The sequence below is a fragment of the Colletotrichum destructivum genome, chromosome 10, assembly GCF_034447905.1.
Source record: "Colletotrichum destructivum chromosome 10, complete sequence".
Taxonomy (NCBI): Eukaryota; Fungi; Ascomycota; class Sordariomycetes; order Glomerellales; family Glomerellaceae; genus Colletotrichum; species Colletotrichum destructivum.
The window spans coordinates 1,601,305-1,624,242 of record NC_085905.1 but is presented as its reverse complement, the minus strand read 5'-3'; the positions used below and the strand labels follow the sequence as shown (position 1 = coordinate 1,624,242).

The 22,938-nt window shown below is 53.3% G+C and overlaps 10 protein-coding genes across 10 annotated transcripts; 6 read left to right on the top strand and 4 right to left on the bottom strand.

The window, feature by feature from the left end:
* Nucleotides 1-802: 802 nt before the first annotated feature.
* Nucleotides 803-3,936, bottom strand: CDEST_14767 (Putative tyrosinase copper-binding domain, di-copper centre-containing domain superfamily). Its single transcript, XM_062930923.1, has 5 exons — nucleotides 3,619-3,936; nucleotides 3,477-3,570; nucleotides 3,031-3,413; nucleotides 2,051-2,984; nucleotides 803-1,939 (listed from the first exon to the last, which is right to left on the bottom strand). Exons 1-4 carry the CDS (start codon nucleotides 3,860-3,862, stop codon nucleotides 2,746-2,748), a joined length of 960 nt encoding a protein of 319 aa, XP_062786974.1. The 5' UTR covers nucleotides 3,863-3,936; the 3' UTR covers nucleotides 803-1,939; nucleotides 2,051-2,745.
* Nucleotides 946-1,917, top strand: CDEST_14768 (uncharacterized protein). The gene is made up of 2 exons (XM_062930924.1): nucleotides 946-1,531; nucleotides 1,577-1,917. The coding sequence occupies exons 1-2, from the start codon at nucleotides 1,038-1,040 to the stop codon at nucleotides 1,833-1,835; spliced, it is 753 nt and encodes a 250-aa protein (XP_062786975.1). The 5' UTR covers nucleotides 946-1,037; the 3' UTR covers nucleotides 1,836-1,917.
* Nucleotides 3,937-5,252: 1,316 nt separating the features above from the next.
* On the bottom strand, nucleotides 5,253-6,119 carry CDEST_14766 (Putative alpha/beta hydrolase-1, epoxide hydrolase; the record flags this gene model as incomplete). Its single annotated transcript, XM_062930922.1, has 1 exon — nucleotides 5,253-6,119. The coding sequence occupies one exon, from the start codon at nucleotides 6,117-6,119 to the stop codon at nucleotides 5,253-5,255; it is 867 nt and encodes a 288-aa protein (XP_062786973.1).
* A 516-nt stretch (nucleotides 6,120-6,635) lies between these two features.
* CDEST_14765 (Putative NTF2-like domain superfamily protein) lies at nucleotides 6,636-7,192 on the top strand (the record flags this gene model as incomplete). Its single annotated transcript, XM_062930921.1, has 2 exons — nucleotides 6,636-6,734; nucleotides 6,836-7,192. The coding sequence occupies 2 exons, from the start codon at nucleotides 6,636-6,638 to the stop codon at nucleotides 7,190-7,192; spliced, it is 456 nt and encodes a 151-aa protein (XP_062786972.1).
* A 272-nt stretch (nucleotides 7,193-7,464) lies between these two features.
* CDEST_14764 (uncharacterized protein) lies at nucleotides 7,465-8,454 on the bottom strand. The gene has a single exon (XM_062930920.1). It carries the CDS (start codon nucleotides 7,900-7,902, stop codon nucleotides 7,693-7,695), a length of 210 nt encoding a protein of 69 aa, XP_062786971.1. The 5' UTR covers nucleotides 7,903-8,454; the 3' UTR covers nucleotides 7,465-7,692.
* A 297-nt stretch (nucleotides 8,455-8,751) lies between these two features.
* On the top strand, nucleotides 8,752-10,161 carry CDEST_14763 (Putative glutathione S-transferase, Thioredoxin-like superfamily). Its single transcript, XM_062930919.1, has 5 exons — nucleotides 8,752-9,202; nucleotides 9,263-9,451; nucleotides 9,507-9,544; nucleotides 9,596-9,615; nucleotides 9,673-10,161. The coding sequence occupies exons 1-5, from the start codon at nucleotides 9,023-9,025 to the stop codon at nucleotides 10,053-10,055; spliced, it is 810 nt and encodes a 269-aa protein (XP_062786970.1). The 5' UTR covers nucleotides 8,752-9,022; the 3' UTR covers nucleotides 10,056-10,161.
* Nucleotides 10,162-10,642: 481 nt separating this feature from the next.
* Nucleotides 10,643-13,352, top strand: CDEST_14762 (Putative Zinc finger, CCHC-type, K domain, splicing factor 1, helix-hairpin). The gene is made up of 6 exons (XM_062930918.1): nucleotides 10,643-10,952; nucleotides 11,013-11,223; nucleotides 11,287-11,504; nucleotides 11,698-11,921; nucleotides 11,982-12,302; nucleotides 12,354-13,352. The coding sequence occupies exons 1-6, from the start codon at nucleotides 10,646-10,648 to the stop codon at nucleotides 13,002-13,004; spliced, it is 1,932 nt and encodes a 643-aa protein (XP_062786969.1). The 5' UTR covers nucleotides 10,643-10,645; the 3' UTR covers nucleotides 13,005-13,352.
* Nucleotides 13,353-13,867: 515 nt separating this feature from the next.
* On the top strand, nucleotides 13,868-17,896 carry CDEST_14761 (Putative peptidase M28). The gene is made up of 4 exons (XM_062930917.1): nucleotides 13,868-14,623; nucleotides 14,690-14,968; nucleotides 15,019-15,927; nucleotides 15,986-17,896. Exons 1-4 carry the CDS (start codon nucleotides 14,289-14,291, stop codon nucleotides 17,562-17,564), a joined length of 3,102 nt encoding a protein of 1,033 aa, XP_062786968.1. The 5' UTR covers nucleotides 13,868-14,288; the 3' UTR covers nucleotides 17,565-17,896.
* CDEST_14760 (Putative mediator complex, subunit Med11) lies at nucleotides 17,887-18,917 on the bottom strand. Its single transcript, XM_062930916.1, has 2 exons — nucleotides 18,088-18,917; nucleotides 17,887-18,033 (listed from the first exon to the last, which is right to left on the bottom strand). The coding sequence occupies exon 1, from the start codon at nucleotides 18,759-18,761 to the stop codon at nucleotides 18,201-18,203; it is 561 nt and encodes a 186-aa protein (XP_062786967.1). The 5' UTR covers nucleotides 18,762-18,917; the 3' UTR covers nucleotides 17,887-18,033; nucleotides 18,088-18,200.
* Nucleotides 18,918-19,146: 229 nt separating this feature from the next.
* On the top strand, nucleotides 19,147-22,732 carry CDEST_14759 (Putative TFIID subunit TAF5, NTD2 domain, WD40/YVTN repeat-like-containing domain superfamily). The gene is made up of 4 exons (XM_062930915.1): nucleotides 19,147-19,736; nucleotides 20,213-20,398; nucleotides 20,452-21,257; nucleotides 21,311-22,732. The coding sequence occupies exons 1-4, from the start codon at nucleotides 19,473-19,475 to the stop codon at nucleotides 22,434-22,436; spliced, it is 2,382 nt and encodes a 793-aa protein (XP_062786966.1). The 5' UTR covers nucleotides 19,147-19,472; the 3' UTR covers nucleotides 22,437-22,732.
* Nucleotides 22,733-22,938: the final 206 nt, after the last annotated feature.

Below are 22,938 nucleotides of genomic sequence, written 5' to 3'. Positions count from 1 at the left end.
GATAGAAAACAGACATGTGTCGTTCACAGCTGTGTTGTGTTCCTAACCTCGACTAATGGGTCCAGTCTGGTTTCTCACTAGTAGAATAATCATCAACCACTGCTTAAGGTACCTATCTACCTATTTGAACACAGACAGCTGTCTGGCGCCTTTGACTTGAGGGAAACATACCCGAATGGCGTGAAAGCACGCAGTATAAACAATAAGTCCCCAGGAAGGAGTGCCACTTGGGGACGCCTGAGGCCACAGGCATGGCCTGAGTGCCAAACTCAATTTCACAAAGTCAAGGCGTTTTGGAGTGTATGTTTGACAACTTCAGCAATCTATATACGGCCTGCTTAGACAAGACTGTCTTGATGTATTCGTCTCTCCTCCAAGTGCACAGAGTTTTATCAACTTACACTTGGACCTGCAATGCCAGCCTTATCGGACCTGTAGCCTATTCTGCCTATTGATCAGTCTAAAACCAACTATATTCAAACATCTTTCTCAGCCTTTTTCACTGCATACAACCATACCTATTGGAAAACCTAGGATCCTGTTCGCTCTCCTGTACAAAAGCTATTGAGGGCTAGATCATCTAGAAGAGCAGGATCCCAGCATGCAAAACAGTGCCCGGCTGCGCCCCACCCCTGCGTTGCCATACTGTTCGCCATTCTAACTACTTCTATCCACCCACTCCTCCCTTGACTGGCCACATTCCTCTCAGACTATGGTCACGTGACCATATTGGTGTTTTGGTGGGGTTTATGGGGTTAGTGTCATCATCCGGCTGTGTTTCTCCCCTACTAAGATAATCCCAGCCAAACCTTAAAGTCAATACATGCATGCTACACACTAACAGCTGCAAACTGCACTCTGCTGCTCACCTACCTTAAATCACCTCAAAAACGGTAAGTTGCGCTACTCTTTTGTTTTTTTTCTTCAACAGCAGAACAAAGATCTCCTTTCTTGCCTACATTACTCATTGCAAAATATGTGACAACAGGCCTTGCTGTTCTGCACACTCTCACACACCCAACGCGCCCACAGTGACGATGGCCATCACAGTTAAGCCTCCTGCGAAAGCTGATACGGACATGGACACGGAGACGGAGACGGAGACGACTATTCATGCCTGCTTGGACTTTGCTGTCCAACTTGTCAATCGCAACAATAACCCAATTTCTCATCACAATGGGTTTGTGGCTGCAGAAAACAACAAAGACCACAATCAAAAATTTCGACTCGAGCCCTCTGCCTTCTGTTCCCTTCTCCAACGCCTCGAAACTGATCCTCGCGTGTCCCTTGACCATTTCAATGTCGAGTACGACCCCGAGATGCGCCTCGCGTGCTTCAAGATAACCCAGGGCCGTCTCCACGCCTTGGTCACCCAGAAATTTGGCAAGCTCGTCTCGGACGCCGCCAAAACCACTTTCCCTCGGATTGAACAACTTTTCGAGTGGTCATCCGACTTCTTCTCCCCACCCCCCGAGTCAAACTCCCTCGGCGATGGCTCAGAGTCACCAGGCACCCTCTTCGACCCCATAAGGTACATCCCTGATGTCTCCTAGTACGCAGACCCAGCAGACGGTAGCTACCTTCCGCGTGTGGTCGCCGAGGTCGCCTACTCGAGCCCAACGACGTTGGAGGAGCTCGAGGCCAAATGCGCCCGATACATCTCGTACACTCACGGCAAAGTTCGCGCCGTGATTGCAGTCAAGATCCCCTACGACCGCCAAAACCCGCGTGACATCGCCGGCACCAGACTCGATGATTGTCTTGTTGCCGTCTGGGTCTGGGACGTGAAGAACGAAAGGGTTAAGTGCGCGATGAGCTGGGCGAGCGTCACTTGACCATACGCCAACATTACCCTGTGCCCGTGGCACTTTTCCGATCCCATCAGCAACAAGCGAGAGGACAAGAGACGTGGTAGGAGGGGAGGCAGGAGAGCCGCGAGGTACGTCATCAAGTATTTGTTCAAAACACTCAATTTCCCATCCCATTCCCTCCTGTTACTCGTTTGTGTCTGTGGCTAACAGGTTCCCCTCACTGGATTGGGGCTTTTCAGGGCCAGCTATATTCGTGTCCCCTTTACCGAAATCAGAGAAATCCTCCGCACATCCATTGAGTTTGCCTCCCGAGCCGCCTGATTTGGATGTATAGTATGTAAGTCTGAGTTGGAGGACAAGTGAAACCGTAAGGAAGCGGCAATGGAACACATCGGCAACGTACACGCGGAAGTCTGGTCATTGGCACTGAAGCACAACCCAAGACAGAAGACATGTGTCGTACATAGCCTCTAGGGAGTGCCAGCTTGCGTCGGATATAAACGCATTCAAGCCATCACATAATCCGAGTCCCTGCTTGCACAACTGTAGGCGTCTGAGAAGCAGCAGGCATGAAAAGCGGTATGCATGGGAGGCAAAGCATAAGAAGGCTTAAGTAATTCTCACTGAGCTGGTTTGCCACCATTGGGAGGTCCACTGACAGGAATCCCACCGTCCAACACGGAATGTAATCGGCCGTACCATGTTCCGCTCCGTCCGTTTCGCGGAGCGGTGCCCAACACTTTAGGATGGCGAAGCCATCACGAAAAAAAGCCGTCTTAGCTCCATCTAAATAATTCTAGTGAGGGCAGGGTTAGGATATAGACCACCAGAGCAGGCAGCATCCGGAAAGGCACGGCGATTGGTAGACGACGGTCCGTTTCCAAGATGTATCTACGGCAAAAGAATTGCAAGCAAGTGTCATGGAGAGTCGTTACTAGTAGCGATAGCACAGGGGCCCGCTCTGGGCGGACATGTACTCCTTGACGGCAACATCATCCGCCAGACCGTCCATGGGCATGATGTCCTCCAGCGACGCCGCAGGAGGTGTCGTGCCATCGAACTGGTCCTGAGTCCTGATCCCGCTATAGTCAAGCGTCCTATTCTCCAGGTGCTCGTTTTGCCAAAGCGTCCACAAGCGATCGATCTGGCCGTGATGGAGGAAGAAGATGGGATCTAGCCGGATTAGCAGAGGTCTTGACTATTAAAGGGATGCTTCTACCATTTGGTGAAGTAGAGGGTGACATGTCTCCTCCAATGGAGCTGTGAATAGCGCCGTGGGGACCGTTTTCGAGACCGATGCGGAAATTGTCGTAAGTCGTCAAATTGTTGATCACCTGAACCGCCTCTGGCGTGTAAGCTCCCGCAAACATGTCGCCGATCTCTTCGCTTCCGTTGTTGAAGTTGCGCCGGAGGCAATGTTCTTCGGCCCTGAGGGCCATGTACTCGACGCGGAGGTCCTTGAACGGTCCGTCCTGGACACAATTCTGTTCGACCTCTGATCCATTGGGGTAGGGTCTGAGGCCATTGCCGCCAAAGCCAGAATCAGCATCCCAGATCGTCGAGGTGGAGACGTTGGCAACGTCAAGAGTCCAATCCCAGTAGCTGTGGTCCGCAACATGTAAGCATGGCCCTGAAGCACTGTGTGATGAAGAGCAGTGGACTTACGGGGCGACTCCGATGTACCCGCAGTCCTGAAGAGCCTTCTCGTAGACGTGGACGAAGTACCTATGCCACGGCAAGAAGGAGGCAACAAAGTGAACTAGGAGTGTCAGCGTTTCCTTTCTCAAGCCTTACAGGTGCAACTTACTTGAAGTGTCTAGGTGAGCATGGATGTAGGGGAAGTCGTCGTACAACGTCGTAGTCAGGTTCCTTCCGATCCGGGAAGGCTTTGTTTTGAGACATTTGACGGCGTCCACGTAGCTTTGCTGTGTCTCTCTGGGGAGTAGGCGCCACTCCTGGCGGACAGCAGGGTTTTGACAATGTATGTTTTGCGTCAAGGGCGCCGCAACGACAACGCCGATGAAGGCGGATGGAAGATAACTGACGCGCATGGTGCAAGGCTGCTGAGTTGGTTCTGGAGCACAGGAACTGGTAAACAGTAAGAGTGAGACAACGCTTGATAATGATTCAGGCAGTGCAGTACTCTCAGTGATGCGCATGGCGGAGTCTTTTATTTTATACCCTCTTCCTTGACGCTCCATGCTTCGCCAGGCAGTAACAAATGGACGACCAATACTATTTTCGTCCGCGGTCCGGTGGCTCGTTGCGTTCCCGCTAGATCTCTCTACAATAGACTAGACCCGCCACTCTCGTATTGGTAGTTGGAAACACAGGCCTCCCCGGTCAGCAAGTCAGTATGATCGCTGGCGGGCATAGCCCAGAAGTTCTTGGGGCCCGATATCATTCGCTTACAGTTGGGATGTCCTTAGTACTTGGTCCACGGTCAATTCATCATTGGTAAGGCGACGTTGGCAGTGCAGGACCGAGAGTTGTTCTTTTCTGCCGTTGTTCAGGGCTCAACCCCTGAGCGGTTCAAGTCCTGAATCACCGCAAGCCCGCATTGTGGAAGCTGTTAAAAGTGCGTGGCTCTGGCAATTGGACATTAAACAACAAGTACTGTCAAAAGCCGCGGCTGTAGGGATATCTGGTCGGCCTCTAAATGTTGAAGCCAGTCGGGCCAGTCGGGGGCCCCCTGTTGCTGCTTCCCCGGCAAGTTCGTATTCAGGGCGATCTAGGACCATAGTACCCAGTTTCCCCAGCAATCAAGTCCAACCTGTATTCCGTACCCAGAGAGGGCCCATTGATGAATTAAAGGGTAAAATGTGTATCCACTCACACCAGTTACGATGATGCGCATCGCTTTGTTTGGTCGTATTTACAGTTATCCCGTCGGCTCAACGTTGGTGTTAGGACAAGGAGTGTAAGTGAAGCCAGGTAGGGGCAACTAAATACGCAAAAAAGTGGGCGAGCCAGAACGACTTCATTGCCCTTTGTCATCATGCACTAAGCAGTCTGGTCACTGTCGACCGGAATACGGTGGACTCTTCAACGGCTGGAGAGGAATCAATATGAAGTGCATGTTTACGGCGAAACTAATGGAGCCACTTACAGATCTCGTTCTAACCATCCCTGCTTCTATTGTTATATATAGGACTCTAAAATCAAAGCAAGTGTTTTCAACTAAGCTTAAAAGACAGGTAGTTATTATCTAAAAATGTTTTGCTAGCTGCATTAAGCGGCGAATCCTTTGTAGAAGCAGGGGATTTTCACAAACGTAAGAGGTGTTGCTGGCATGTAGGTCGGTCCACATATAACAATAATATACTTCATCTAACCCTACACAGCTTATAAACCAGCACAAGGATTAAGATCTACTGCTGAGGCAATTCAGCCTTCCCCCTCAACCCTTAACTTCTTGAAAGCAGGTTTTCAAACCATCCGTCAAATGGAGTCCAGGGCATGAAGCTCCAACCAGGACCGGATCTCCCGGTTGATTTGATCTGGCTGTTCTCGGAATGACCAATGAGCAGCACCAGGGATTGTGACCAGGCGGGTGGTATTCTTGAAATTCTTTGGGATTTGATCCAACATCTTGAGTGAGAAATAAGGATCATCCAATCCCCAGATGATAAGAGTAGGAACTTGATATAACATGACGGAGGTATCAACCTTCACACCGTAGGGAGGGGCCGGGTAGTTATATTTGTAGTAAGCCAACATACCCTCCATCGGTGACTCTGAGAGATAGTTGCGGATGTTGCGACGATATTCTTCGTCGCTGATAGGTGCAACCACCATGTCCAGATTCTTGTCGTCTCCTGGTTGATACTTCATGTACGAAATTGTGTACTCCGATTGGCGTTGCTGATCTTTGTCAAAGTTCACGAGTTCGTAAAAGCGAGGGACGACGGGAGAGTTGATTATGATGAGCTTCGAGACGCGTTCCGGGTGAAGGAGTGCTAGCAACTGGATCGCTGCACCTCCAAAGTCATGGCCTGCAATAATGGCCTTCGGCGCATTGAAATGGTCGAGGATAGCCAGTATATCGCCGACGACTGTTTTCAGACTGTAGGCTGCTTCGCTGACTGGAGGGACGTCGCTTGGGGGATAGCCACGCAGAGTAGGGCACACCACGGTGTGTGTTTTCGAAAACTCAGCCACCTGATGGTCCCAGGTGGACGCGTTGTCGGGGAAGCCATGCTGAAAGACCATCAAAGGACCCTCGCCTGTGACGTAGAAGTGTGTTTTCACCCCTTCGTTCTCGACGAATCCGGAGGAAGTTTGCTTCAAGGAGGGTTGGGCCGACATTTTGGATGCGTTGGCTAGCCTTGTGGATTTTCGAGTGTATATAAGTTGTTAAACGTGCGTTACAATACGATGCTGTCTGAGGTGTTGTGCAGAGAAAGCGAAGAGCCCGGTTTATATACTGTAAGAGCATCTGCGCCCACTTGCTTTACTCAAAGGTCAGCGAACATACCTTTGAGTTTGAGTTTTGGTATTAATTATGCTTGTCTGTGTACACTCTCTTGGACAGACTTCGACATGTCCGATCACGTAAAATTTCCCGCCTCGTGAATCATCAGTCAGCATAGGATCGTCTCAGCATGTTCACTAATCGCCAAGTATCGGGCAGAATGACATAAAGATTCCAGTAGCTTGGCAATCCAGTAAATGGATGAATATAAAAGCTAACTCTGTTGCTTCGCTTGATCTGGTTAATTGATGACCGCCATCCTTTTGCAGTCAACCACAGTGTCCCTAGCTATTACAAACTATACCCTTTATCCACCAAAAAAAAAAAAATTCTTTCGAACAGTAAACACAATGCTTGCCTTTCCCAACGCCAACGAGGGCTTTCCCGAGTTATCCGCCGCGACTTCTCATCAAGTTACGGCTGAGGAACTAGTCACAGTTGTCGACTTTGTAAACCGGCATAATTTTCTTTTCGAGGAGTTTGATACGAAGAAACTACTCACAACACAACTTCCCGAAATGACTTTATATCACATGTACGGGCATTTCAGGGTGCTGAGGCAGTGAAAGATTTTATCGAGAATAAATATCCTCCTCTTATCCCTGGGGTTACTCGACATGCAACAAACCACATTGTTGACAGAGACAACGAAACTGGAGGAGTGGTTGTACGTTATCACATGGCGTTGGTTCGCCAGGCTTGGCCGGAAGAGGCTGGCAAGGTTACCACGAAGGACGCGTTCGAAGTCACCGGCTTGCCCGGGATTTGGATTTACTCTGCAGTAGTGGACAGACTGAGGATGACGGATGACGGATGGAAGCTCTACTCAAGAGTCAATGGGTCCACAGTGGTCAACAAAAGTCTTAATCCTGGAGCTTCCGAAGCTTTTAAGAAAAATGTGGACTAGACCTTTATGTATCTAGTATAGTTTGAAGAAAATCGGGTAAAGAAGTTCGAAATTTGTTAAAAGCAGTTTCATTTCGTAAAGCTTCAAGCGTTCAGAATGCTAAACAGAAGCAATTAAATAGCATCAGCACTGTACTTCCTAGCAATCTTTTACAATAATCTCTGTTAAATAAACATACAATACTCAGTAAACTCTGAAATAGTTGAACGTGAAAGTAGATAAAGGACCAAAGCCTGTTGTTAAACGAGATTTAGCAGATAATAGCTAATATAGGGAGTCTATCTGTGCTACGTTGCAAAAGAAGACCAATTCCTAATGCAGATTGCTGCACGAACCAGCCATCTGTGCAGACAACCCAGAGGTGAACGCAGAAAACGAACCCTCTCCTCTTGAATAGAGAATGGAGTTGCACGTGGTCGTCCCCTCGCTCTGCTTTGGAATTCGATACCGTCTCTCGATGTGATTGGCATCGCATTATACGTCTCCTACTGCGACTCTGCCTACTGGACCCTCGCAACCATTGCGTGCCTCTCTTCCGGAACATGCACTGCCAAAGAGCTTGACGCGTCTTTCCTGGGCATAGCCGGGCTCTGTGCACTGTACCACACTTTCCAAGAGGGCGTATCGGCCTTTACGCTATCGCGGTTGTTCGCCTTTGAATGCGCGTTCACGACGGCGCTGGTTTCCATCATCTTCACGGTTGAGGCCATCTCGGTGCGCAGGGCGGTTCGGCTGCAGCAGGCTACCTGGTTCGCTTCCCGTAAAGTAGACTGGAATCAGGACGTGCCGGTGGAAGCCGCCCGAAAAAGAACAGGGAGGTTCTTAACCACCATCATTAAGTTGTCGGGGGATACGGATCATATCGACAAGGCTTGTGATCCTAGGTTCAACAGGGGCGTCGGCCGTTTGATTCACAAATTCCAGACGTACGCTTGGGGCAACTACTCCAAGGAGGCGGCGAGAGGAACGACGTGCGGATCGGTACCTACCTAGGTAAGTAGTGGGGTCGGTGACGACCAGTAGGTAGGTAGGTAAATAGGTAGGCAGGTATGTCCTAAGATACGTGGCCTAGGCGGTCCCTCTTGAGGTCGCACAGGTACACGATAATATGTAGAAAAAATAACAGTAGGAAACACAGCACAAGTGCTATACCCAGCACTGAGGTAGGTATGTCTCTGGTGTTGGTACCCATAGGTAAATTATAACCTAGCGTCACTCAGGTAGATCGATTTACAGCGGAACTACTCGTCTCAAATTTTGAATGCCGGTTTCTCCAGATGAGATATTCGTGGGGCAGCCGGGAAACCGCCGAAAAGAGCAACTATATGCTAAAGGAATGCTAGAAACGCCACGGAGCTTGGCCGCTGAGTGCTGAGGGCTGAGTGCTGACGGGCCGAAGTTAGTGCCAGGGCGGCGATCCACAGTTCGGCAGACCAAATCCAGCCGCGGGAGGTGACGACATCTTTGCAGCAGAATCGGTTTCGATTTCTAAGCAGAAGGAAGCCCCGTGAGCCTTCTGTCGCGATTCACATCTTGTGCGATGGAGGGTGAAGGTGAAGAGGGGAGAGACCCGACCCGCTTGGGGGCCGGTGGCAGTAGCCTAGGCGTAAGCTGCGATTGCTTTCGCCAGCTTGACCACCCCCCTCCGTATTATTAAGGTCATGCCTACCTAAGCATACCGATTGCACTGGCAGTCAGGCGAGAGGGGGTCGATGCAATACTAATGGGGCTCGAAGATCCAGCAGCTCGAAATACTATTTAGAAGCTTCCGCCCCCAAATCATCGTTGGTCATCCCAACAACAACCCACAGCAAGCTGCAAACCCCTCATATGACCTCTCGCCTCGGACAGTTGAGTAAACAATTCTTCAACATGGCCGCCAAGACCAAGACCGACATCCACCTGTACACCACCGGCACCCCCAACGGTATCAAGGTGTCCATTTTGTTGGAGGAGCTTGGACTGGACTACCAGGTCACCGCCATTGACATCTCCAAGAACACTCAAAAGGTTGGTTGGTCACACAAGCAGACCCATGACGAGCCTGCATGCTGATGCACGAGACCTCAGGAGCCCTGGTTCCTTGAGATCAACCCCAATGGGCGCATCCCGGCCTTGACCGACACGTTCGAAGATGGCAAGCAGATCCGTCTCTTCGAGTCCGGTAGCATTTTGCAATACCTCGTCGACCGCTACGACAAGGATCACAAGGTCTCTTACCCCTACGGCTCGCGTGAGTACTGGGAGGTGAACAACTGGGTAAGGCCTGACCATTTGCACACTCTGGGCTATGCGACACTGACGGGAATTGCAGCTGCACTGGCAGATGGGTGGTCTGGGCCCCATGCAGGGGTGAGTTTTCCTTCAGCTGGAATGAGCGGGTGAGATGCTAACGAGCCGCAGACAAGCCAACCACTTTAAGCGTAAGAATCGCTGCTCGTCAGGCCCATAAACAGTGAGATACTGACTGATCCCCTCAGGTTACGCCCCGGAAAAGATCCAGTACGGCATCGACCGCTACGTCAACGAGACGCGCCGCCTGTATCGCACCATGGACACGCAGCTCAAGGCCAACCCCCACGGCTACCTCGTTGGCGACCGCGTGACTATCGCCGACATTGCCAGCTGGGGTTGGGTCGCGGCCAGCAAGTGGGCGGGCATCGACCTCGACGAGTTCCCCGCCCTTAAGGCGTGGCTGTGGAAGCTCGTCGAGAGGCCCGGCTTCGAGCAGGGCCGTCACATTCCCTCCCCCCACAAGGCCTTGGAGCACCACAGTAAGACCGACGAGGAGCTGGATGAGCAGGCCAAGGCTGCCTCTGCGTGGATTCTCAAAGGAATGCAGGAGGATGCCGCTAAGAAATGAGAAATGAGAGATGAGAAACGAATGAGCACGGATTCTGAAACACTGAGCGTCAAATTAACAAAAAAGACACTTGAACAATTGAAACAAGTGAAATATGAAGTCCTGGCAACCTGAGTAATATGTGAGTGAAATGTCGGTGCCCCGAGCGACAGCAACGCAGTGGGAGTTGAGATTCATGTTCCTGTGGGCGACACGATTCATCAAGATTCATCAATGCCAATCTGGTCGGTTAGCTCAGTTGGTTAGAGCGTGGTACTAATATTTCACCTGAAATGTTGTGTGATGCCAAGGCCGGGAGTTCAAGCCTCCCACTGATCATCTCTTTTGTCTGGTTGAATATCAATTTCATGCGATTTCTCAACTGCATTTTTCGGTTTTCTTTTCTTGTGTTCTCGAATCTTGCCCGATCTTCCTTCCTTCCTGCTCGAAAGCCAACCGGCTGGCGCTGGTTTTCACACTCGTGTCACGTGGGTGAGTCCCGTCCCACAAAAGTACCCAGCTGGTGGCAATCGGTACCAGAAACGCTTGGGCCCATAGCTTTTCTTTTGGGCCAGGCTGAGATTCATGGCACCTCCGCAGCTCTACATTAAATGTACCTAGAGTCCCATATAAAAGTTCCCTCCCTCCTCCATCGCAAATCCGCAATCGCCATCACGCACGACATAGCCTCTCCTTACCGACATCTTGATCGCTATCGCGCAACAGCCAACATGTCGTGGAGAAGCCAGGGAATCACGGGCTCCAACAACATCCCGTTGGGAAAGCGCCGTTTTGGCGGCGAGGATGAGGAGTACCCCGAAGCTCCTCCCCCCCCTAGCAATGACTATGGCAACGGCATCAACAACGACAACGGCAGCGGCAACGGCGAGTTGAAGCGCGGTCGCAGCCCTGAGCCACGTAGGTCTCCTCGCTTGCGCGCTACTGTTCATTCCCTACCGATACTAATACCTTATGCAGGTTCCGATGCCGATGGCCCTCGTCGCAGAAAGAAGAGAAACCGTTGGGGTGACGCGTCGGAGAACAAGGCTGCTGGATTGATGGGCTTGACCACCGCCATCACGGCCAACATGACCGGCGAGCAGCTGGAGGCCTACACTCTTCATCTTCGCATCACGGAAATCAGCCAGAAGCTTCGTATTGACGACGTCGTCCCCGCCGATGGAGACAGGTATGTTTTTCTTAATCCAGCGCAGCATCGCGCAACGTCTCGACTGACTCGTCTCCTTTCCAGATCTCCCTCTCCTCCCCCCCAGTACGACAACCACGGTCGCCGTATCAACACCCGCGAGTACCGCTACCGCAAGCGCCTCGAGGACGAGCGTCACAAGCTCATCGAGAAGGCCATGAAGACCATCCCTAACTACCACCCGCCACAGGATTACCGCAGGCCCACCAAGACCCAGGAGAAGGTCTACGTGCCTGTTAACGATTATCCAGAGATTAACTTCAGTATGATTGCTAACCCTCTAACCCTCCTAACCAATATTCTTGTTTCCCTTGTTCCCCTGCCTGGACTCTGGCCAAGCTTGTCATGCATCCTCCAGGTGTCTTGTCAGACCTGGCCTTGTTTGGAGATCGGGACCGTCATACTTGCTTCACCCTCTTGATACATATACTAACGCTTAGCTCTCTCGTCGTAAAGTCGGCTTGCTCATCGGACCTCGTGGCAATACTCTGAAGAAGATGGAGGGAGAATCGGGCGCCAAGATTGCCATTCGTGGCAAGGGCTCCGTCAAAGAGGGAAAAGGCCGGTCGGACGCAGCTCACGCCAGCAACCAGGAGGAAGACCTTCACTGCCTCATCATGGCGGAGACGGAAGAAAAGGTCAACAAGGCCAAAAAGCTCATTCACAATATTATTGAGACGGTCAGTGGTTCCCTTTACCCCGTTTTGTGCATCATCAGTGGCTAATCTAGCTTCCTTTAGGCTGCTTCCATCCCCGAAGGCCAGAACGAGCTCAAGCGTAACCAGCTTCGTGAGCTCGCAGCTCTCAACGGAACTCTCCGTGACGACGAAAACCAGGCCTGCCAGAACTGCGGTCAGATCGGCCATCGCAAGTACGACTGTCCCGAGCGACAGAACTACACCGCCAGCATCATCTGCCGTGTCTGTGGCAATGCCGGACACATGGCCAGAGACTGTCCCGACCGACAAAAGGGTGCCAGCTGGCGCAACGACGGTGCAGGCAGTGGCAGAGGTCCCGCTGGCCGCCTCGGAAGCGGAGACGCTGTCGATCGCGAGTACGAGGTATGTTTGTTCGGCACTTCCCACCACGACGCAATACTAAACCAAACGCAGCAACTCATGCAAGAACTTGGCGGCGGCTCTGCCAGCGGTGCTGCTCCCGCACGCATTGAGGCCGGCCCTGGTTCCTTCAACAACGGTCCCAGCGGTGGCGGTGATGCGAAGCCTTGGCAACGTGGCCCGACCGGTGGCCCCGCCCCCTGGCGCAGCCGTAACAACGACTCGCGTGATGATCGTGACCGCGACCGCGACCGCGACGGCGGCGACGGCGGCGGTGGCGGAGGTGGTGGAGGTGGCGGTGCCGCTCCATGGGCCCGCGACCGCAACCGCCGCGACGATCATGCTGGTGGTGACAGCTACTACGGCGGTGGTGGCGGCGGCCAGGGCTATGGTGGTCAGCCATCTGCCCCCGCCGCTCCAGGTGCCGCCCCGTGGCATCAACCTCCTGGAACCCAGAACGGCTACGCTGCCTACGGTGGCTACCCCGGATACGGTGCTCCCCCTGGCATGGCCGCGCCTCCTCCGAACATGCCCCCTCCTCCGCCTGGTGCTCCTGGCCTCGGAGCTCCTCCAGGCCTGGCGGCGAGCGGTATCCATGCCCTGATTCAGCAATACGCCGGCGATGCCCCCCCGCCGCCTCCTTCGGACAATGCGCCTCCTCCTCCCCCCAGCGACCAACCTCCCCCACCTCCCCCTGGCGCCTGATTCAGATTCTAGAGTTTGGGTAGATGGGTCTCAGGACTAACATGCATTTTGAACGTGTGCTTGCCTGCGTCCGTATACGTTGACCACTAACGATCAACTAACAACCAAGGATTCATTCAATGACTTCCAGGGTTGGACAAGTGTTCGCACCTACGAAACAGCGCGTTCACTGCCGAACTGCTTTGCTGGGCAAACAGGGATAGACCGGGTGTATCCCATAACTCGAAAGCAGGGGCTTGAAACAGCAGACAGCGCAAGCAGATTGTACGATAGACGGAGAATCTAGTGGTGACTAATCCATAGGCTTTCTTTATGCAGTAAATGTAGCAAGAAGAAGTTGATCCTAAATCATGAACTCTGCGTCTCCACGTGAGACTGTTTGTGACGCCTTGGAGTTGACAGCACCGTCCCGTAGTCGGATCCGAGTCCTTTCAGGGGAGCATTAGGTCCGTGGGGTTTGTTGGTTGTTACCTGTGTACGAATAGCTATAATATGCAATGTGCGTTTGCATGTCTGCTACTAATCAAGACCGGATCCAAGACTTGAGGCGACCAGTGGTGAAGCCAGTCACAAGTTTACCGAGTTGAGGGTGCAGAGTTCGTTCCCCGCATTGATGACATTCTGCGTGCAGGGCCAGGCGAATGGGCTAGGTAGGTACGCGCTTTTGGCGCTTTCTGAGTCGCTGTAGTGTGTAGGAATCTGAGGAGCTTGGGCCACTTCTTACGCAGCGATGGTGGTTGCATCATCCTACCAGGTAGTGTAGTACCTGGTAAATGCGTAGGTAGGTCGGTAGGTACGTACTAGATAGGGAACGCGACGGCATTGTCTGGCATGACATGACGCCTTCCTCCAGCCTCCTTCATCCCACCTCGGCATGCTGAACGTCTCACGGCTGTCAGCAACGTTGCTTGTACTCGACTTCACCTCTCCCCTACTTCTCTCACACAACCGTTCCTTTCTCTCTGCAAACCCATCATTATTAATCTTCGACATGGGAGTTGAACCACCCGTCTGTCGCAACCAATCTTAGCCTCTCTCACCTTATCTAGGCTCATTGCCGCGCCCCTCCACCCTCCCGTAGAGCCGAACCCGGTCATCTCCGCTCCCGTCCAACGACGAAACACTAGGACTCGAAGCTGTGTCGACACTCTTCCTCGGTCGCTAATCGACCTCGGACTTGCAATACAATACCCGAATACCAAGCTCAAAACCGACAATCCACCGGCAACACACGCACCAGCTACAGAACCACCCGAAACTCCGCTCCCACAGCACTCGGCCGCGATGGCTGTTAAGAACCCCTTTGGGTTCACGACGGGCCCGGTCACCTTTTGGCTGATAGTCGTCTACGCAGCCTTCCTGATACCCCTCGTATGGATCCACGAGTCGGTGCCGGCTGTCCCAAGCCACAGCCAGGATCCCTACCCGGACCTCAACTTGACTGAGGCCTGGCAGGACCTGACGCACATCACCAGAAAATACCACCCTTACAACAGCCGTGCCAATGACGAGGTCGGTGCGTACCTCTTGAAGCGAGTTAAGGACATTTTGGATCGCAACAAGGTTGACTACACCGAGGAGAAGGACGCTGGCGGCGTTATCTGGACTCAGGACATTAAGTGAGTGTTTGTTGCCCTGCACGGCTACTACATGAGAGCGCAGTTGCTGACTGAAGCATCTTGTAGTGATGACCCTGCTCCTGCCCCTGCGAGACAAGACGTGCTCCGGCGCGCATCGACGGGCCCTTCGGTGACCATCTTCGACGACACTATATCGAACACCACCTACCTTGGCACATCGGGCTCCTTTAGCCAATCAGGTCCGTATGCTACGTATTTTGAGGGCACGAACAAGCTTGTCTACATTCGCGGTAGTGAAGATGAAGACGGAGAATGGTGGAATAGCAAGCGTGATGCCCGCAAGATTGGCCAGGGCGGCGTTCTTGTCAATGCTCATTACGACTCGTGAGTCTTGTCGGCGACTGTAATGTTTCAATTCACTAACCAATGGACAGAGTTTCCACTGGCTACGGTGCAACTGATGATGGCATGGGCTGCGTCAGCATCCTGCAGATGCTCAATTACTACACTAGCCCTGGTCAGCAGCCGAGGCGTGGAATTGTGCTGCTGCTCAACAATGGCGAAGAAGACGGCCTGTATGGAGCTAGAGTCTACCACTACAGCCCTCTTTACCACTTCACCACCTCGTTCGTGAATCTTGAGGGTGCTGGCGCCGGCGGTCGGGCCATTCTTTTCCGGACGACCGACCTGGAGGTCACCAAGGGCTACGCAAACGCACCGCACCCCTTCGGCTCCGTCGTTGCTGCAGATGGATTCAAGCTCGGGGCGATCAGAAGCGAAACGGACTATAAAGTATGGACTGAATCCTATGGTCAGCGCGGCCTCGACATTGCGTTTTATCGCCCGCGGGCACGGTACCACACCAACCAGGATGATACCCGCCACGCCTCGCAAGAAAGTCTGTGGCACTTGCTGTCCAACAGCCTGGCGGCTGTCGACAACCTCCAAAGCACCACCGGCTATTTCAGCGGGAGACGAAATGACGGAGACAAGAAGAAGGTGTCGAGCGGTTCTGGCACGGACGGTGTATGGTTCGACATGTTTGGAACGGGCTTCGCGCTGCTGGAGCTTCGGGGCCTTTTTGCCTGGACGCTGACATTACTTATTGTGTCTCCCCTGGCCCTGGCCCTGGTAACCTACATCCTCTCCAGAAAGGACAAGTACTATTTCTTTTCGCGAAATGTCAGAGCCGAAGAGGATGATGAACCCCTACCCCTCGGAGGTTGGAAGGGCTTTTCCCGCTTCCCCCTGGCTCTGATCTTCTCGGCCTCGATCACGGTTCTCTCTGCCCTTCTGGTCCGAAGGGTCAATCCTCACATAATCTACAGCAGTCCCTACGCAGTGTAAGTCGTTGCATTTCTCCACTTCGCGTTTTGCCAATTTACTGATTGACGACAACAGATGGGCGATGACGCTGTCTCTGTTCTTCCTCGTCTTCTGGACAGTCTCAAAGGGCGCCAGTGCTGTCAGACCGACCGCTCTTCAGCGGGGGTATGCCCACATCTGGTTGTTCGTTCTCAGCTGGGCCATCCTCGTCGGGGTCACGACCGCCGCCGACAGGTTCAAGATTGCGTCCGGCTATCCTTTTGCATTCTTCCATTCCGCCGTGTTTGTTTCAACACTCATCAGTCTCTGTGATCTATTCGCGCTCCCAAGCAAGAAGGACTTTGCACAGCATGCCCATGATGATCAGCAAACCAGGGATCACATATCTGAGGTACCCAACTCGGACGCGTTGATTTCCCATCATTCCAACGATGAGGACAATGCCGTCGAGGAGCCCACAGAAACGACGCCGCTTAGGAGTGGTGAGAACGAAAACGGAAACAACGGCACCATCCGGACAACTTTTGCGACGACATATAGACGCTCCATCTCGGCCATCATGAGCGATCCTGGGGAGGGGAACAAGGAGACAGAACATCCTCCCGAAAAGGAGCAACAATGGTCCGCCAAGCTTCCATCTTGGACCTGGTTTTTCCAACTGCTTCTGCTTGCTCCAATCACCATTATCGTCTTCCTCCAAATCGCTCTCTTCGTCGTTTCTGCGATCAACTCAGCAGCCGCAGACGGCAACGACCCCTTGCTGGTGTATTCGGCCATCGCTGCTTTCAGCATCATCGTTCTTCTGCCCATCACGCCATTCATTCACAGAGCCAGCTTCTACCTCCCTCTATTCCTGCTTCTGATTTTCTTCATCAGTCTCATCTATAACCTTGTCGCCTTCCCTTTCTCGGCAGAAAACCGCCTGAAGGTTAGGTTCCAGCAAACGCTTGACCTGGATCAGACGACGTCGATCGTCTCGTTCACCGGCTTGGAGAAGTACACTCGACAGCTGATTGCAGAGCTTCCCTCAGGAGCGGGTCAACCAGTTAACTGCACACGCGGAACCGGGCTGTCATCTGAATGTCACTACAGCGGTGCGGCTGTGATGCCCCATTTGCCTCAGTTCACCGACAGCCTTTCTGCCGACTTTTCGGAGAGCAAATACGCCGACCTCGTGACTGTCAATATCAGCCACTCGAACTCAAGCAAAAAGGCCGAGTTCTGCATTGATGCCGTGGAGTCAAAGTCATGTACTCTGACTTTCGACACCCCGGTGTCGTTCCACGTCCACGGAAGCGCCGGCATAGACCCTATCTTCAGCCAACCTACCGAGCAAGGCGTAGTCAAGCTTACACTTTGGCGCAGAGACTCGTCAATCCCTTGGACAGTAGACGTTGAATCACTCGAAAGCCGAGGCGTGTCATCCGGCGTACCATTCGAATCCAGTGGCCACGCCATCGAGACGGTCCACGAAGATCTCCGAGTCCGAAAATCGGCAGAGTTGAGCGGAACCATTGCATGCCAATGGAGCGATGCCAATGTTCTAGGCACCATACCTGCATTCGACGAGGCTTTGCAATTCTCCCCTGACTGGATCGCCGTCACCAAGGCAGCTGTCGGCCTTGTTGAAGCGGAGAAGAAGTTTCGAGGTTGAGTTCCTTCCATCTCGTCGAATTACCCATTGATTGCCCTTGTCTTTTGACTAGACGCCAACGGCCACAAGTTTGGGATTCGGACTTTGAGCCATGCAAGCACACGAAAAGGAGTTGAGGTGATGAATGTTGAGCGGCGTGCTTTGACTCTTACGGCGACATCCGTTGTTCATTGGCCGGCGTTGTTGGTTCGGCGGCATCGTTTTTTCCGTTTTTGTTTTGCATTTCAGGTCGGCATACGCATGGCAAGGTAAGAAAGACGGTATAATCACTGGTGGCCACCTAGGCCATGAATGGGTACCAAGAGCATGAGTAATTAGTATCATTGAAGTATCATTCATTCTATGCAGGTGCCGGATTCCTCGTGTGCCGGTATGAGCTATCCTTGACCATTCGTTCGTCCTATGAGAACCCTGATTCATAGCCACTCAGCGTGGAAATGAAGAAGGGTGGGTATCGGGTATATTTGGTCTGCCAAAAGTCAGCCTCTTATTGGAACGAGAGGACCTCTCATGTAGCACCCACTCAAAATCTTTCGCCGTTATTCTTTGTGCTGCCATGGTGCGGAACCCGTCGGCAGGCCTAGCTGCCAGTCTCATCTTTTGCCTCTCTCATGGCCGGTTTCGAGATTGCGATTCTCACTGCTGCATCTTGCTGACCTCCCCGCTGGCTTCTTGCTCCTGCGAGTGGTATCTCTCGAGGAACTCCCTCATCTTGGCCCACAGCTCGGCCTCCATATCACGCTCGACCTTGTTGTTGCGGCTGTTGAGCCAGCCGACGTCGAGGTTGCCAATGGTGCCGACGCCATTGGGTTCGAGGGAGGGCCTGGCGACGATCTTTGCGTCCTCGTTCATGACGACCTGGCGGCCGCCGACGCTCTTCTCGCCGGGACCGCCGCTGCCGCCGCCTTCGCCGCGGAGCTTGATGATGCCGGCCTCCTCGAGCCCCATGATCTGGCGTTTCATGTGGACGTCGACAGTGTGCAGGGTGGAGAGGAGGGCGTCCATGGACGACTTGAACGTCTGCTTCTGCTGCTCGGGTTTTATTTCAGGGGTCTTTTGGGCGCCAAGGGCGGACATGGCGGAGGAGGTGTGGTGCATGAGCTGGACTATGCTTGTGTCGATTTCACAGAGCTGTTGGATGCGTTCTTCGAGGGTGAAGGGTTCGCCTGTGGTGCCGGTCATTGCTGAATCAGCCATTGTGGTTGAAAAGAGGTTGTGACGATTATAGGACAAGCAGCCCGAGTGATAACCGCGGAACCTATGACAGAATTATTGCTGTACTTGGTTGGAGGCCCAACGTTTCGTTGTCGATGAGTAAGATCTACGTGATGAGATGAGAGATAGGTAGAGTGGGCAATGAGTGAATGAGCTTGGACCGGGTGAGCTCAGAAAGGTACATGGTGTAAGGTACCACCGCGTCTCGGGGAAAGTGGATCCCAAGCCATGGACAAATTGAAGCATCCTCCCAATCATCAAGGCCAGATGGTAATAAGCTAGTCCGGAAATGGTTTGGCGTTCTCAATCCAGATATTTTCCGTCGCCAACCTCTGCCTTCCACCATCTTTGCAGCCTTGCAGGGGGGTGACTTACGAGCCTCATTTCATCCAACAGAACGCGACACCAACGACATTCCATCGAATTCATCATTGCTTCCAACTCACATCGTCGAGACTCGGTCGCGCTTTAGATTCCGAGAGCCACAATTCCACTTGTACTATTCCAACTCGGAAGCGCGTTGCCCCGGCTGTTGGGTCGCCTCGAACACGACGCAGCTAGTCTCGCTCTACGGACTCAAGATTATGGACCGTCAGTCGTAAAGGCACAACGAAGTAATCGAGTAAGAGTTTGGGTACGAAGAAAACCCCTCATAACTCCTAAGTATAGCATCGTTCGGAGGATCTCGTCGGAATGTCGGGAAACCCGGGCCAGCCTGGTGCGAGCAGCACCACCCCAGGCGCCCCTGGCGGCGGCGGCGGCGGCGGCGCAGGAGCAGGCGCGTCGGGATCCTTTTCACAGCAGCAGCAACAGCCCGCGACGACGACGCCCGGTGCAGGTGCTGCAGCTCCCGCGCCTACACCCGTGAGCCAGACACCTATCCCTCCTCCGACGACCGCGACGCCCGCGCCGGCACCGGCTACCGCGCCAATGTCGAACCAGAATCTGAACCAAATTGTAGGTGCCTTGTTTTGTAGTCCTGTGTATTTGTTTTGAATTTGGAAGGTGCCCACAGTCTAGTGACGTCCGGCGGAGGTGCCATATCTGGGGTGAGTGTGTTGGTGACAAATGAGATGGGCCGAGGTAAGGGGGAAGTGAGGAAGGGGTAGAGAAGTGGTGAAGGGCAACGGGACGGTTTCTGAATACCGATTTGGAAGGCATGACTGAGGTCCTTCCGGTTGGATATAACCCGCCAGCCCCCCGTCTACCTATTCCTCTCATCCTTGGCCTTCGCCCTTCATCATCATTGACACCAAACCTTCTTCACATTCATCCCTCTGTACCTGTGCCACCTGGGCTCTGCCACGGCTGACGAACATGGTTAACCAAATTGACTGGCTCGCGATAGATACGCAGCAACACGATGAGAATGTGCACACGTTACTTTACATGCTGTGCCCTTTAAGGACAATATCGCTAACCCGTCCTTTCAGGTTACGGACTACCTTTTGAAGCGTGGTTACACGCGTACAGAGACCATCTTCCGGCAGGAGTCGTCGCATTTGGGGCCGGATGGCCGTCCTATCCACAACAAGGTGGACGATCTAGGCCCGCGGAAGTATCTGAAGGCCTTCAACTTGCTGCGCGAGTGGGTTGAAAATAACCTCGATATTTACAAGGTATGTTGTTTCTCGCTGCCGCTTCCTGCCGTAATCTTGCTAATTCTCGTTAGTTCGAGTTGAACAAGCTCCTCTGGCCCGTGTTCGTCTATTCATGGCTGGAGTTGGTCACGCAGAATTATTCCGAAGACGCCAAGAGCCTCCTCAACAACCTAAAGCCGTACTTCGAGAATGTCCACTCGGACGACCTGAAGACGTTCTCCACGATCACTCTCGCTCTGCACGCGAAGGAAAATTCTACTACCAAGCTTTACCGCGAGAACAAGTACCGCATCCCGCTTAACCAGCACATCACTGGCAACCTCTTCCACTTCCTGGAGCGCGAGCGGGACAATGGGGGTTCCGTCATCCTGTACATCCTCTCGACCTTCTGCCACTTAGACTCCACCGCCCGCGGGCCTATTGAGCCTTTCAGCTTCGAGGCCATCTACCGCCGTAGCCAGAACCTCGACATCGACGAGATTGACTTGCAAGAGGGTATCCCCGGAGTCTTCACTGGCATCTCGAACAGAGACCTGCTGGACAAGACGGTCCCTCTCAAGCTAGGTCCCCTTCCCATGGAGGAGGACCTCCGTGAAGATGTCAGAGCCGAGCTTCAAGACGAGGACGCGCTGAACCCGCCGCCCGAAGGCCGGTCTACTCTGGTCGAAGAGTTCGACCGCAAGATCAAGCGAGAGGAGAGCGCAGACGGCCCTAACAGGGCCGAGCTTCCTCTCCCTCCGTCTCGCGCCCGTGATGTCGTCATGGAGATGCAGAAAGTTAGAGAAAACCGCGACCGTTTCAAGATTGAGGGACGCACCGGCGGCGTCGGCGTCGCTGCTAGCGCGTGCATGTTCACATTCCACAACACGCTCGGAAGGTTAGCCATGAAATTCTCCTCCTTAGTTGATCGTTACTAAAGACCAAAAACAGCGTATCATGCATGGACTTCTCCAAAGATCACGAAATGGTTGCCATTGGCACCACGGACTCCTACATCCGCGTCTGGCACCTCGAGGGCAAGCCCTTGAAGTCGAAGAGAGCCGACGAGAAGGACTTCAAGTTCAACAATCGCAAGTTGATCGGTCACTCTGCCCAGGTCTTCTCAGTCTCCTTCTCTGACGCCATCGCCAAGCTTGATCATGCGCCATTTGGCGAGGAGGGCAAGGGCGAGGGTCCTATCGAGACCAGCTCCAAGCTGCTGCTGTCTTGTTCGGCCGACGGCACTGTTCGTATCTGGTCCCTAGACATCTGGGCTTGCGTCTGCGTCTACAAGGGCCACGACGGTCCCGTTATGAGGGCCGAGTGGGGGCCTCATGGCCACTACTTCTTGACCGGCGGCTGGGACAAAACGGCCCGAGTCTGGATGCAAGACCACGCTTCTGCGCAACGCATTCTCGTCGGCCATGACTCGAGCATTTCGGCAGTCGCCTGGCATCCCAACGGAACGTACGTCTTTTCGGCCTCGGACGAGACGGACAAGTCGATTCGAATGTGGTCTGTCATCACGGGCCAGTGCGTCCGTGTCTTTACAGGCCATACAGATTACATTTCGGCCATCGAGTGTGCACCCAATGGCAAGATCTTGGCCACGGCTGACAACAGCGGCAACATCTTCTTCTGGGATATCCAGAAGGGCTCGCGCATCAAACGGTCACGCGGCCACGGCAAGGGCGGTATCTGGTCCCTAAGTTTTAGCGTCGAGTCCAACGTCCTGGTCTCTGGCGGCCAAGACGGCACGGTCCGTGTCTGGGACGTCGATCTGCCCGCCGAAGGCCACAAGGTTGTGCAACCGCAGCCAGGCGCGGCACCCACGCAGGAGGGAGGTGATACGATCGTCGCCGCCACGGGACAGACGGAGCGAGCCAATGCGAGCGGTCAAGGGGCGACTGGCAGTGGCTCCAACGCGCCCGGGGGCAGCAAGAAGAAGGGCAAGGAAGTGATGATTACGCCCGACCAAATCAGCGCGTTCCCGACTAAGAAGACACCCGTGATGAAGGTGCAGTTCACACGCATGAACCTGATTGTGGCTGGTGGTTGCTACGATCCTGACCGCTAATCCCCCAAGACATCTTGACGAGGGCAAAGACATCCTGACGAAGGGAAAGCATGGTGATGGCAAAGGGGAAGTAGTCGATTGATTTCATCCACAGTTTGGCGTTGGGGTCGCGGCAGTCGACGAACATGACTTTTTTGTAGGGTAATCGGGGCCAAGAAGAAGACGAAGCAGCAACATCAACACCGTTCAGCTGCAGGCCTATGTAAACCATCCTTCAATGTAGTAGATACCTCTCGGGCCGTTCCATTGATCAGATATTGCGAAGCAGGCGTGACTCAATGGAATTGTTACATGCGCTCGTTGAGAAGAGTGCTTCCGGAATACATGTGAAGCTCAATGTAAGACACTTGGTGTCCTTGTTGAAGACTAAAGATTGAAGTTAGCATACAGGATGAACGTCAAAGGACAGAATGGTGACGTCGGCTAGTTAGCGGGAGTAGCACTACAACTGGCTTCTAGGGGGGCGGGCAGGGCAGGTCGTCAGCTGCTACAGGGGCCTTGA

Coding starts and splice junctions, on each gene's coding strand:
- CDEST_14768 (XM_062930924.1), top strand. CDS start 1,038: ATGGCCATCACAGTTAAGCCTCCTGCGAAAGCTGATACGGACATGGAC. Junction 1,532..1,576: donor ACCCTCTTCGACCCCATAAG/GTACATCCCTGA, acceptor AGCAGACGGTAG/CTACCTTCCGCGTGTGGTCG.
- CDEST_14767 (XM_062930923.1), bottom strand. CDS start 3,862: ATGCGCGTCAGTTATCTTCCATCCGCCTTCATCGGCGTTGTCGTTGCG. Junction 3,571..3,618: donor TGCTCACCTAGACACTTCAA/GTAAGTTGCACC, acceptor TGACACTCCTAG/TTCACTTTGTTGCCTCCTTC. Junction 3,414..3,476: donor GGGTACATCGGAGTCGCCCC/GTAAGTCCACTG, acceptor TGCGGACCACAG/CTACTGGGATTGGACTCTTG.
- CDEST_14764 (XM_062930920.1), bottom strand. CDS start 7,902: ATGGCCTCAACCGTGAAGATGATGGAAACCAGCGCCGTCGTGAACGCG.
- CDEST_14763 (XM_062930919.1), top strand. CDS start 9,023: ATGACCTCTCGCCTCGGACAGTTGAGTAAACAATTCTTCAACATGGCC. Junction 9,203..9,262: donor TCTCCAAGAACACTCAAAAG/GTTGGTTGGTCA, acceptor ACGAGACCTCAG/GAGCCCTGGTTCCTTGAGAT. Junction 9,545..9,595: donor GGTCTGGGCCCCATGCAGGG/GTGAGTTTTCCT, acceptor AACGAGCCGCAG/ACAAGCCAACCACTTTAAGC.
- CDEST_14762 (XM_062930918.1), top strand. CDS start 10,646: ATGTACCTAGAGTCCCATATAAAAGTTCCCTCCCTCCTCCATCGCAAA. Junction 10,953..11,012: donor CGGTCGCAGCCCTGAGCCAC/GTAGGTCTCCTC, acceptor TACCTTATGCAG/GTTCCGATGCCGATGGCCCT. Junction 11,224..11,286: donor GTCCCCGCCGATGGAGACAG/GTATGTTTTTCT, acceptor TCTCCTTTCCAG/ATCTCCCTCTCCTCCCCCCC.
- CDEST_14761 (XM_062930917.1), top strand. CDS start 14,289: ATGGCTGTTAAGAACCCCTTTGGGTTCACGACGGGCCCGGTCACCTTT. Junction 14,624..14,689: donor ATCTGGACTCAGGACATTAA/GTGAGTGTTTGT, acceptor AGCATCTTGTAG/TGATGACCCTGCTCCTGCCC. Junction 14,969..15,018: donor GTCAATGCTCATTACGACTC/GTGAGTCTTGTC, acceptor ACCAATGGACAG/AGTTTCCACTGGCTACGGTG.
- CDEST_14760 (XM_062930916.1), bottom strand. CDS start 18,761: ATGGCTGATTCAGCAATGACCGGCACCACAGGCGAACCCTTCACCCTC.
- CDEST_14759 (XM_062930915.1), top strand. CDS start 19,473: ATGTCGGGAAACCCGGGCCAGCCTGGTGCGAGCAGCACCACCCCAGGC. Junction 19,737..20,212: donor ACCAGAATCTGAACCAAATT/GTAGGTGCCTTG, acceptor CCGTCCTTTCAG/GTTACGGACTACCTTTTGAA. Junction 20,399..20,451: donor ATAACCTCGATATTTACAAG/GTATGTTGTTTC, acceptor AATTCTCGTTAG/TTCGAGTTGAACAAGCTCCT.